Source organism: Sceloporus undulatus, chromosome 1, assembly GCF_019175285.1.
Source record: "Sceloporus undulatus isolate JIND9_A2432 ecotype Alabama chromosome 1, SceUnd_v1.1, whole genome shotgun sequence".
Classification (NCBI taxonomy): Eukaryota; Metazoa; Chordata; class Lepidosauria; order Squamata; family Phrynosomatidae; genus Sceloporus; species Sceloporus undulatus.
In genome coordinates, this window is record NC_056522.1 from 216,841,627 (window position 1) to 216,854,964 (window position 13,338).

At 41.3% G+C, this 13,338-nt stretch overlaps 1 protein-coding gene across 3 annotated transcripts in view; it reads left to right on the forward strand.

The window, feature by feature from the left end:
* The first annotated feature begins 316 nt into the window (after window positions 1-316).
* Window positions 317-13,338, forward strand: part of WDSUB1 (WD repeat, sterile alpha motif and U-box domain containing 1) — a 35,294-nt gene continuing 22,272 nt past the window's right edge. The window contains exons 1-3 of one of the 3 annotated variants that reach the window (XM_042447151.1): window positions 317-519; window positions 7,387-7,806; window positions 10,148-10,332. In XM_042447151.1, the coding sequence (XP_042303085.1) occupies window positions 7,409-7,806; window positions 10,148-10,332 (583 nt within the window). In that variant the 5' untranslated portion in view covers window positions 317-519; window positions 7,387-7,408. Of the gene's footprint in view, window positions 520-4,776; window positions 4,798-7,386; window positions 7,807-10,147; window positions 10,333-13,338 lie in introns of those variants that run through there. The other 2 variants (XM_042447150.1, XM_042447152.1) reach the window with 2 other exon arrangements.

The following is a 13,338-nucleotide window of genomic DNA, read 5'->3' on the forward strand; positions in this document are numbered from 1 at the left end:
TGTTTTGAATGTTAATTTTATACTGTTTTAATTAGATTATTTTAACTGTTGTTTTTTTTAAATTACTGTAGGGTTTTTAAAACCTATTTTATTTCATCATGTGTTTTTATTTTGCCTGTCTACAAAATGAAATAAATACTAATATTCTTGGGCTGCAACATGGGAATTATTCACAGAGACATCTCCAATTCCCTCATACCCTTCAGAGGGCAGTAGCCTGTAGTAAAGGCAGAACCAAAGAAAGGGGGAGCCATTCTGAAAGGCCCTCAACGAGAGCCCCGCCCATCTGTGGTGACGTCATCAGGCAACGAACTCTCCGCCTGCTTTCCATCCCTTTTAATAATCAGTCTCCTTTTCTCACCTTAGAGGCGAGACGCGCGCGAGCTAGCGAGCCAGGCGCCCACGTGACCGGCGGATTGTTTTGTTTTTTTGCTTATGCTCTGCTGACCAGCCTCGCGCCCGCGCGCGCTGTCCCCTTTTTCCCGAGAGGAGACGCGACTGCGCAGCCGCAACGAAGAGGTAGGAATAGAATTGGGTGGGAGGGAAGAGGGCTCGAAGAACCCCCCTCCCCTACCGAGTCAGCGCCGCGCGCGCAGAGAGGCGGTTGGAGGTCGCCTCAATTGTATATCGCTGGGAGTTGGAGGGAGACGCTGCTGGGCACGTCCCTCCCTCGTTTCAGAAGGGAGGGGGCTTTTCGCGCTGAGTGCCGCGCATGCGCATTTTGTCAGGGGTCTTCTCCTCCTCCTCCTCCTCTCACAAGTGGCCCTTGGGCAGGGACTGGGGAACAACAACAACAACAGCAGCACACTTATTCTTGTTAACTGTGGTCACAGCTCTTCTTCCTGAAGTGTCACCCTCATAGACGGAAACAACATGTCACTTTTCTTTCCCCCTTTCGTGCCACTCTTCTTGGCAAAAGCCTTCCTCCCAGAGTGGTCTTTTTGAAAAGGAACAACACTGGCAAAGTACAGAAAACATTCAGGGTGGCTGTGTTGGCCATTTCACAAACGCAAACAAAAATCCATCAGTGACACCTTTATTGGCCAATGAAATGCACAATATACTTGTTGCGAGTTTTCGAAGCTCCACAGGCTTCTCCAAGGTGTCACATCTTGCCTGATGAAGAAGCCCATGGAGCTTTGAAAGCTTGCAACAAGTATATTGTGCATTTCGGTTCTATGGAGGTCTTTAAGCAGAGGCCGGATGGCCATCTGATGGGAGTACTTTGATGGAGAGTTCCTGCATGGCAGAATGGGGTTGGACAGGTTGGCCCTTCTTGGGGTCTCTTCCAACTCTACAATTCTATAATTTTGTGCATGAAACAAAGTTTGTATAAACTGAACCATCAGAAATGAAAGGTGTCGCTATCTCAGCCACCCATGAAAAAAGCTTTGATTTCTGGAATAATTTGTATTTTGGAATTCCAGGTAAGGAAGACTCATCCTGTACACAATACAGGCAAGAAAACAGCTGTGCAAGATCTAGAAGCTGCAGTTTCTCACCTTCATTTAGTGTTGAGTGGTAGGTGCTGGGAGAGTCCCTCCCTCTGGTGGCCTCTAGCATACAAAACAACACATTTAGATACTAGGAAGCTTGGAATCTAGAAGGAAAAACACCAGCTCTTACAAAAACAAATACACGACCAACATTTAATCACAGTAGAATTGTTGTTGCTTTCCTGGGAACAACATAAATAACTTTCGAGTATCATTAATGTTTTTCATCAATCCTGCGCATGTGCTGCTTGTGGAGAAGGTTTTCTGTTTTGGCAATGTTACTTGTGTTTCCCTCTATTTGTTGTTAACTGCCATCAAGTTGACTTCAGCTTATGGTGACCTTATGCATGAGAGACCTCCAAGCCACTCTGTCATCAACAGTCCTGCTCAGGTCTTGCAGACTCAGGGCCATGGCTTCCTTGACTGAGTCAATCCATCTGAGATGCAGTCGTCCTCTTTTCCTTCTGCCCTCTACCTTTCCAAGCATCATCGTCTGCTTGGAAAGTAAGTCATGCTTTCTCATGATATGGCTAAAATACAACAGTCTCAGTTTAGTAATCTTGGCTTCTAGGGAGAGTTCAGGCTTGATTTTCTCTAAGTCTAGGACCTGTTGATTTGTCTTTTAGCAGTCCATAGTATGTGCAGAACTCATCTCAAATGATATTCTTCCTATCAGCTTTCTTCACTGCCCATCTTTCACAGACATACAAAGAAATGGGAACTAGGATGGACAATCCTAGCTTTATTATTCAGTGATGTGTCTTAACTTGACTGCAGTCTCCATTCTGATTAATGTCTGAGCCCAGGTGGGGAAGATTTTGAATTGTTTCAATGTCTTCCTCATCTAAACCTGCATAAATCATCTGGGGTCACTATTTATGTTTTTTAATGTTCAGCTGTAAATCTGTGTTTGCATTTTCTTCCCTCTCTTTCTTCATTCATGGTCTAAGCCTTTGATGTTCTCTGTTAGCAGTATGGTTGTTGTTCTTGTGCCTTTAAGTCATTTCTGACTTATTGCAACTCTAAGGTGAATCTATCACAGGAGGTGCATCCACCCAGTAGGAATCATCCAGTTTGAGACCATTTTAACTGCCCTGGCTCAATGCTAGAGAATTCTAGGAACTGTAGTTTTGTGAGACATTTAGCTTTCTCTGTCAGAGAGCTCTGGGGCCACAATAATAAACTACAATTTCCAGAATTCCCTAGTACTGAGCCAGGTCAGTTAAAGTGGTCTCAGACAGTATTATTTCTGATGTGTGGATTCGACCAGGGTTTTCTTGTCAGAATTTCTAGAGACAGAATTTGCCATTGCTATCTTGTGAGGCTGAGAAAGTGTGACTTATCTAAGGTCACCCAGTGATGTTCTATGGCTGAACCCTGCTTCCAGAGTCATAGTCGAATGCTCAAACCATTTCCACACATCCTTCTTCTGAGTCTAATCCTGTTTTGTGTATGATATGTTCAGCATGCAAATTACACAGGATGATAAAATGCAGCCTTGCCTGACCCCCTTGGCAATTGGAAACCATTTCATTTCTCCATATCCTGTTCTGACAGTAGCCTCTTATCCTGAATACAATCAAATGTTATGGCACACCCATTTCCTTAGGAGTGATCCAAAGTATTTCATGATCATTCTATATAATCAAAGGCTTTGCTATAAAACACAGCCTGATTTTCTTCTGAAATTCTTTGGTGTGTTCCATTAGCCAACCTATGGCCCTATACAGACAGCCAAAATAAAGCTGCTTCAGGTCACTTTGGAGGTATGGTGTTTCAATGATGCATGTGCCCTAAGAGTCTGGAAGCTGCACCAAAGCTGCACTCCAGTCCTTAGGACTGGAGCGTGGCTTTGGTGCGGCTTCTGGACTCTTAGGACGCATGCATCATTTAGACAGCATACTTGCAAAGTGACTCGAAGCAACTTTATTTTGGCCTGTCTGTATCAGGCCTCAGTTTGCAATATGATCCTTAGTGCCTCTTGCTTTCCTAAACCCAGTTTAGACATCTGGCATTTCTCACTTAATGAGTTTATCATACAGGAGGCAAAGCGCCCAAAACTCATGGATAAATGGGGTTTAACTCCCGTGAATATCCCACAAGAGTGGGATTGTTTTCAGACATATTGGGTGATTTTGACATTAACCCAACTTTAAGCCGTGCAGAAAGCCACAAAATTGTGCCGCTTTTTAATTTGGGGATTTTCCTGAGGTTAAAAAGCGGCACGATTTTGCGGCTTTCTAACACAGGTGAATGCTGGGATAATTGCGAATTTGAGTGGCGGCGTCTGAAAACAATCCCGCTCTTGCTGAATATTCATGGGTTTAAACCCCGTTTATCCATGGGATTTGGGCACTTCCTTCCCGTGTAATAAACTCCTTAGAATGAATATCACTAGTAAAAATTTGAAACTCAATGCAAAATGTTGAAGTCATAGACATTGTTATTTACCATCAACTTGACTTTGACTTATGATAAGCTTTTGAATGAGAGACATCCAGGAGTATTGGTCATCAACAGACATTACCTTTCACATTTTACAATAAACTTTGGAGGAAGGAGCCACACTGTGTATTGACTGGGTTTATTTCTAACATCCCTGTGTCTACAGGCTTCCCTGATATTTTCTATGTTGAACAAAAAACCTGTAATGTGGGTTCCTCTAAGGTCCCCAGCCTTGGAATCTTCTATGCAATTATGTTGTACTGTATTAAAATTCCCAGGATCCTGGAACGGTAGTCATGGTGGCTGGGACATCTAGGGGTACTAATCCAAGAACACAGTAGAAATTAAGTTGACCCTCTTGGGATGCAATCTTCAAAGTCCTTCAGGGAGAAGCAGGCTTTACAAAAAGTAACATTAAGCGCTCCTGCAGAAGGTGAACACTTTGGGGTGTGTATGTGTATGTGGAAACAACCTACATTTCTTCAGCAGAAACTTTGTAGTTTCTTGACAGATGGTTCTAGGAGATCTTTTGATCTGCTGCATTGGCCCCTTATTATTTATTCCATATTGTGCTGTCAGATATTGTTTATTGTACATGTTTGGGGGAATCTTTGAAGAGGGAGAGGAACATGGTGGTAATCTCGGTCAAAGGGAGATAATGGTCCTATGGAATGGATATGCAGGTAAGGGAAAGCCACAGTAGATACTTGAATTGTGTCCCTTGTTTTGTTCCTTACCCCACCCCACCCCAGGTCCAGATTATGTTATGTTGTCATCTCACCGTCTGCTGCCACTGAATGCCAGCTCAGTCCACAGTCAAACAACTGCTCTCTGTGGCTTGATTGGGGCTGACCTGGTATGTATTACTAGGACCTGGGTGGATGAACTAGGATCCAAAACACTGCTGACATAATCAGTTTGGGACCGCTTTAACTGCCCTGGGCTCATTGCTAGAGAATCCTGGAAATTGGAGTTTATTGTGGCATCAGACCTCTCTGTCAAAGAAGAGTTCCCAGTTCCCAGAATTCCCTAGCATTCAGCAAGGACAGTTAAAGAGGTCTCGAACTGGATTATTTCTGCAGTGTGTTTAGGACCCAGGTGGAGTATCTTATAAAAGCCATATTGGCCTGTTACAGACTGCCAAAATAAAGCTGCTTCGGGTCTCTTTGGAGGTATGCTGTTTAAATGATGCATGCATCCTAAGAATCTGGAAGCTGCACCAAAGCTGCCCTCCAGTTCTTAGGAATGGAGTGTGGCTTTGGCGCGACCTCCGGACTCTTAGGGCCCATGCATCATTTAAACAGCATACCTCCAAAGAGACCCAAAGCAGCTTTATTTTGGCAGTCTGTAACAGGCCATTGTGCTTTTTTAGAGGGAAATTGTGAGTATTCTGAATTTTAAGAGGCTGAAGACATCATTTAAAACCCTAAATGGCCTGGCACCTCAGGACTTGAAGGAGCATCTCTTCCTCTATATAGGTTTGACTGAGGACTGAAATCTCCTGTAAAGGCCTCCTATCTTTGTGTCTCTCCAATGAGAGCTATACACTGTGTGAGGATGCCAATGCCCTTCACTGCGGTGGTTCCTGGTTGCTCTCTAGCACCATTCCAGCACCAAGTTGAAACATGACTTTTATTAAAACATTTGGGACCTGTATGTATACATGGTTTTTAGATGATTTAATTTTTAGAAATTGTTAAATTGTTTAATGTGTTTTTAGAGTGTTTAAATTGTTTTTAACAGTTTCATATTTTAAATTGTTAAATTGTTTGAAACAATTTATACTGATTTCATTGAATGCTGAGGTACATGGATATATAGGGCAAGAGAGAAATATTTTAATAAAGTGAATAGACATGTTTACTTTGATTGTTTATAAGCTTCCCTGATAGCCTCTTACATAGGGGCAGATATAAATATTGAAATAAATAGCTAGAAATCTGGAGTCAAGGTTAGGACCCATTGGCTGCATCTGCACTGCAGAAATAATCCAGGTTGACACCACTTTAACTGCCTTGGCTCAATGCTATGGAATTCTGGAGTGCATAGTTTTGTGTCTTCTTTGTCAGGGAACTCTGGTGCCACAGGAAAATATAATTTTCAGAATTCCATAGCAATGAGCCATGGCAGTTAAAGTGATAACAAACTGGATTATTTCTGCAGTGCGGTTGCAGCCATTGTCTTAAACAGTGAAGTGGTTAAGAATGTGATGTTTCTTCCTGATTTGCTAAAGTCAGATGGAGTTGTTGGAAATACTGAGAGTGGGACTCAGTGCCATCTCATACAATACTGGAATGTGCAGTGTATAACTTTGGAAAGAGACTTTAATGTATTCTCATGAATTTAACAGGCTTGTTTTCCAAAACTGTTAGGGGAGGTTCTCCTCAAGGCTTTTGGATTAGGATGGCTGTGTCAGCCCATTAGCACACCTCAATAGCATGTCTAAGACCCTTAGTGATAGTACAGAGAATTCATGGGTGTTTCTTCAGTAGGTTGGATCCAAAGTTGCGTCCCATAAATAGAGGAGCTCCTCATATTGGTAATGGGAAACAGGCTCCAGTAGAGACTCCCTGCCTTTACATATCCATACAGACACAGCCCAGGAATCTTTAGTCCTCCAGGTGATGGATGAGCTTCCTTTTCAATTTGCACTACAAATGGTTTCAGTGTTGGACTACGACTCTGGAGAACAGTGTACAATTTCCAGCTCAGCCATGAAGCCCACTATGTGACCTTGAGCAAGTCACATACTCTCAGCCTCAGAGGAATGCAAAGACAAAACCCTCTGAACAAACTTGCCAGGAAAACCCCATGATAGGTTTGCCTTAGGGTCATCATAAATCAGAAATGACAACAACAAACCAAGGCAACTAATAGTTGGAGCCAAGTGTTCTTTCTGGCAAGAAAGCTCCTTGAAGCTGCCCCTCCTCTGCCCAGTGGATGGTTCCAGAACTGTGATGTTCTTCCTGGGAGTTACGGGGTACTGTATAACCATCTTGCGGTCAATGGGCAGGGCTTTCCCTTCTGCTGTACAGTCCCAGTAATAAGAGTGTGTTTGCAAATAAATATTCTGTACCAGTAACTGTGTTTCTTTGCAGCTTCAGGGCATACATCTGATTAATACAATTTATGGCAGGCACCTAACTAAATCAGATATTCAAGATAACTGCAAGATACAAATCTACAGTGAATGCTTAATTTTCAACATATTAAACATTTTCGTTTTGGTAATCCAGATGGATATTTTCAATGTCAGACTTTAGTACCTGGATTATTGCTTTAAATTAACTTATTTAACCTTGTCCCCATTGAAGTACTTTGCAAACGTCTCATATACAGTATTTTCACTGGGATAAATGAGGTGTTTTTTTTTTTAAGGAGAATGATTAATAAAAGGGAATATAATCTAGACTTTATGAACTGTTACAGCTTTTCTTCTTTCTAGCAGGTTGCTCATATATGACCAGATGGTGAAATTGATTTGCACTCTGACAGATCATAGAGATGATGTCAACTGCTGTGCCTTCTCCTCTTCCTACCTGGCTACATGTTCCTTGGACAAAACTGTCCGTTTGTATTCTTTAAGCAATTTTGAAGAGCTTCCTTATTCGCCACTAGAAGGCCACACTTATGCTGTTCACTGCTGCTGCTTCTCTCCTTTGGGACATACTTTGGCTTCATGTTCTACGGATGGCAATACAGTTCTGTGGAATACTCAAACTGGATTGAAATTGGCTGTGCTGGAGCACCCCTGTAGAAACCCTGTAAGAATTTGTCGATTTTCCCCTGATTCCAGCTGCTTGGTTTCAGGAGCAGCAGATGGAAGTGTAAATCTTTGGAATGTTCAGTCCTTGAAAGTGTACCGGTGAGTATGCCAAGTGCAAGGATAAGCAGAAAGGTATTACACAAGTCCTCTATCCTTAAAGGTTGTTACTTGCATCTCTGTTGTCACCTCATGTTATACTGGAACACTTTATTATACAGGAAAAAACTGTTAAACATAGTAGTACAGTGGACCCTCCACATTCTCTGGGGCTAGGGGAGCAAGACGTCCATGAAAGTAGAAAAACGACAAATAAAAAAACCCACATTCCCCCCCCCCCCCCGAGAGAACAGCTCTCCAGGAATCTCTAGGTCTTACAATGCAACTCCGTGATGAACTTCTGCCAGACATTGCCCATAGACTCGCACTAGAGGATGTACAAATGCCTGGAGAAATGTTCTTTCTAGGAATTTCTAGAAGAATTCTATGGTCAACTTCCAGTGGAAATTGAGTTACACTGTAGGACCTAGAGATTCTTAGAGATAACATATTGATCAAAGGCCCAGTACATACCAGCTCCAAAGGACGCCCTTGTCACGTGTGAGGGGCGTCCCACCCACACGCCCCTTGCCTGTGACGAGGGCATCCTTGCTGCGTGGTAGTGAATAGATGGCATCCAAATGGAGCCATGCAGCAGCAACGTGCTCACGCCACCGCAAGCTATTTGCGACGGCACAAAAAGGAGCCACTTTTTAGTGGTCCTTTTTTTCTGTGTAGCAACGCCGTGCAATTTGGTTGCTGTGGCGCTGCTCTGCAGCAACGAGAGGTGGCTCCCGACCGCCTCTTCTTGGCACTCTGTACTGCACCAAATCTGCAGATAATCAAAGCTGCAAATGTGGAGGGCCAATTGTATTTTTAATCATTATTATTTTCTAATGAAAATCTTGATCCTCAGATTTCAGTGAACTCAAGTGAATCCTTGGATTGTAATTAATTCTATGAAACACCTATGGTTTTTCTTTTCTTTCCGGATTTACAGTTCCTTCTGTGAACATGATTACCCACTCCAGTAATAAGAAATATCTTGTTCTTGATGAAGCGGCAAGTTTAGGTTCTTGGTTGGAAACTGTTATGGTGAAGGCTTCTAAAGGCAAAGCTTGTGAAGGAACTGTTTTACACAATTTTACACAGTTACTGTTACTGTTTTAGGGACTTATATAAAACCATTGCAAATTCCTAGGTATCAGCATCATTTTTAAAAAATACTTTGTGTCAACATAGCTACAATTAATATTGAGTCCAATCAATTATAATAGGCTTGAAATTCTACACTTTGGGATGATGAGGAGGAGGATTACTGTATATTTGTTCTTTGCCTCTCCCTATGGATAGTGGCAGTGAAGAAGCACAGATTAAACACACATAACACCAGTTAAAAAATAAATGCATTTTAATATGCAATTAAAATACCAAAGTATGAACAGCTTTCTTACCCTACAGTTATGTGATTCAGTGGCCTCACTTGGATGTAATACTGGACTAGGAGTGGGGAAAATTGTGGCCTATATGCCGCATGTGCCTCCCTTGGTGCTGCTTTTGTGGCCCCCAGTGCCTGCTGGGTCAACTATGCTTTGCTTCAGAATGCCACCAAAATTAAGGGGTGTTTGGACTATGTATTTCCCCCCAGAAAAATCTTTTTGCAAATCTTTTCAGAACTTTTGTTTGCCCCAAAATGCCCTCTAGCAGGAGTTGGGGTGAGGCATTTCCATTACATTTTCCACAGACAATTTGTGCCAGGACAGGCCTTGTTTGGAATAGGAAATGAACATGAAGTGACCTGTTGTTTAAAAAAAGTGTTGCCTGGGTCTAAAAAGGGTTACAAAACATGGTGAGAATATCCCCATGCCTGGGGGCATTTGGGCAACATTTCTTTTTTAAAAGGGCATGTGTGCAGTGGATTGTGTGGCCCTCCAAGGTCTCCTGGGGGGCTAATGTGGCTTCCTAGCCTTCCACATTTGCCCACAGCTATAATACAGCATAGTTTACTGTTAACAAGAATGACGCACGGTAATCCTTCTGTCCCAGGCCCCATTCTCTTTTTGATGTGGCTGTGAGAAAGGTTTCTGGAGTTTTTACTTCCATTAATTTTGGTCATTGCTCACCCTGTCATCTCAATTTAGAAAAACTGTGGTTTGGTAAAATAAACCAACTTCTAACCTTATTTTATGGAGCTTTGGGGTTTGGCCCATAGTCTAAATTACCAATGAGCTAAATAGAATAAAATATGCATTGTGTATCTGACTGTTTGCCTTGCATTGATTTATTTTTAAATATTCCCCTTTCATATATGGGTTAATTTTGACTATTGTATCTTTCAGACTTGTGTAATGTTTTCCTAGTTTTGCACTTCCAAAGTTCAAATCCCTTTATCCTTGTCTTTCAGATCTGGTAGCGTTAAAGATGGCTCTTTGGTAGCCTGTGCATTTGCTCCTAATGGAAGTTTCTTTGTAACGGGATCATCATGTGGAGATTTAACTGTCTGGGATGACAAAATGAGGTGCTTGTATAATGAGAAAGCTCATGACCTTGGAGTCACCTGCTGTGACTTTTCTTCACAGCCACTTTCTGGTTAGTTAACTTACTATTTAAATAAATCCTTTTAATAATTTTTTCATCTCCAGTCCTAGCTCTTGTACATTTTTTTTTGTTCTTGATGCCTGTGGCATGGGAGCAGAAACTGGCTATTCCAGAATCCTTTTCATTTCTTCATAGTTACCTTGTGCTGAACATAATTGAGGGGAAATATCTAGAAGGTTACCTGCATGGCTGACATATATGTGAAATGCTAATAGCACTCTGTACTGTTTTGTGATAAATCCTAAATTTTGTGATAAAGGGAATTATTCTAAGAGGAGACAATTGTATGCGCTTTTCCTAATGCTCAGGTTCAACATTCTTTAGTTTTTTATAGACAATCAGAGTGAAAAGAATAAATAGACTGCAATTTTGTACAGGCTAAGGTGGAAGTAAGTTCAGTTGAGCTTACTGGTCATATTCTTGAGCAGACATGTGGAGATAATGCTGTACTATCCTGACCCTAAATAGAAAAATAAGCCACATTGAACACAGAGAGCGATGTAAAGTCTTGCACATGTTTAAAGTGTTGTACAATATGTTAAAATGAAGGGCTGTTGTAGGGTTCAGACTTACCATTCTAATATTGAAAAAGACCAGTATTCAACAGATGCTCCCACTGCTTTGGTAGAGCAGTTTTAGACGGGTAGAAGGGACTGCAAGAAGAAGTTAAAACTGGTAAAAGATTATCTCTTCCCCCTTCTTCTAGCAGATTTGTGCAAGGAGCTCCACCCATAGTTAGTTTGACTCAGCAGTGAAAATCATGTAGCCCTCTAAATGTTGGATTACAATACCCGTGTTCTTCACCTTTGGCTCTGCTGGCCAGGGCTGCTGGAAATTGCAGTCAGATATCTAAAAATTATTATGATTCCCAGCCCTGTTTAGTTTTTCAAAAATCCATTAAAAAAAAGAGAGGGGGGAGTAAGCACCACAGCCCCTCTGATACACAGATATAATTCTGTGTCTTTAAAAAAAAAAAAAAAAAAAAAAACCCATTCTCTACTAGAAACCCTTTCCATTTTTCACTATCAAAATTTAGTTATTGTTTGCTGTCATGGTGATATGGCAACCCTATGAATGAGTGAGTTCAGTTGTACTGCCTACGGCCTACTACTTTATTGAGCACTATCATCTTTTCATTTGACTCATATTACTTTGTGTTGTGTCCAAAGTACTATAGGTCCACTTTAGTCATTTTGGCTTGTAAGCTTGATTTACTCTAGTAGTCATTTATTTGTCTTTTTGGCAGTCCATAGAACTCTCTCCCAGCATCCCAATTCAAATTAATTGATTCTCTTCCTTTTAGCTTTCATCAATGTTTAGCTTTCATAACAGTACATAGAAAACAGAAATGCTAATATAGTTGAGGATGAATGTGTGCGTTTTTAAATTTATTTTTCACAGTCATAATGCTTTGTCAGTATTCAGTACTTCTGTTGAGTAGGATTTGGAATTTGGAGGAAGCTGAGGTGTATAGCAGGAGAAGAATTATGGCTACATGATGGACAGCAGGAGACTCATATATTTGGGCTTAAGAGGCATGCACAAAAATACATCTCCTTAATACAATAATCTTTTGTTGACCTTCCTACATATTATTAATACAAACTCAATATTCATGGTGGCTGAGATTTTTTTAAAAATAAACTCTTATGTTAGGTGAAATAGTGCCATCTGTCCTGTTTTTAAAAAAATGCTACAGTGAAACTTGAAACATGGTTTAAGACAAGGATGGTCTAGTTTTAGTCCTTCATGATCTAAGTTGTTTCTTCATTTTCAAGCCTCATAATCTACCATATATGTTATATTTACAGAACCTGAATGGATAGTCAGAAACTTTTTGGATAGGGTATAATTAATTATCAATACCTAAACATCTGATATGAATGTAATAATTATTAAAAGTTAAGTGATCCAGAGTGCATGCACACTGATGAACATAGGGCAGTTTCCATTGTTTATATTGTTTTGGTAGAATATTATCCAGGGAGCAGGAAGAACAACTTCACTGTAGCTTCTTGTGGACTCCAAAGCTGGATGTGTGGGGCTTGCAAAACCTTTGGTTTCTGAAAAACAAGTCATGCCAGACTAATCTGATCTCTTTTTTTGATAAAATTACCATCTTGGTACTGTAGATGAAGAGAATGCTGTGGATATATAATATGTTGATTTCAGTAAGGCCTTTGACAAGGTTCCCCATGACACTCTTGTAAACAAGCTAGTAAAATGCGGGCTAGACAGCGCAACTGTTAAATGGATTTGTAACCGGTTGACTGGCTGAACCCAAAGGGTGCTCAGCAATTGCGCCTCTTCATCCTGGAAAGAGGTGACCAGTGGGGTGCCACAAGGTTCTGTCCTGGGCACACTGCTATTCAACATCTTTATCATCGACTTAGATGAAAACATAGGGGGAATGCTTATCGAATTTGCAGATGACATCAAATTAGGAGAAGTATCTAATACCCCAGAGGACAAGATCAAAATTCAAAATGACCTTAATAGATTAGAAAGCTGGGCCAAAGGTAACAAAATGTATTTCAACACAGAGAAATGTTAGGTATTGCACTTAGGGTGGGAAAAGAGATTCCACCTCAACATTAGAAAGAACTTCCTGACAATAAGGGCTGTTCAACAGTGGAACAGAATGGAGAGTGGTGGAGTCTCCTTCTTTGGAGGTCTTTAAAGAGAGGCTGGATGGCCATCTGTTGGGGGTGCTTTGATTGAGAGTTCCTGCATGGCAGAGGATTGGACTTGATGGCCCTTGTGGTCTCTTCCAGTTCTATGATTCTATGAGAGGAAAGGTCCATTGCAACTACCAGTGAAATGCTGGATTGAGACTTTGCCTATTCTGTCTGTGACTCCTTTGATGTATGGTAAAAAAATACCTTCCCTTTGGGTGGCTGCTTGTCTTCACTCCTCTGGGTTTTCCTGGGCCTGACAGCCCTTCTGATGTCTGAGCTGGAATAACCATTAGCCTGTAGAGCGGGCAAAGTGGTGAGG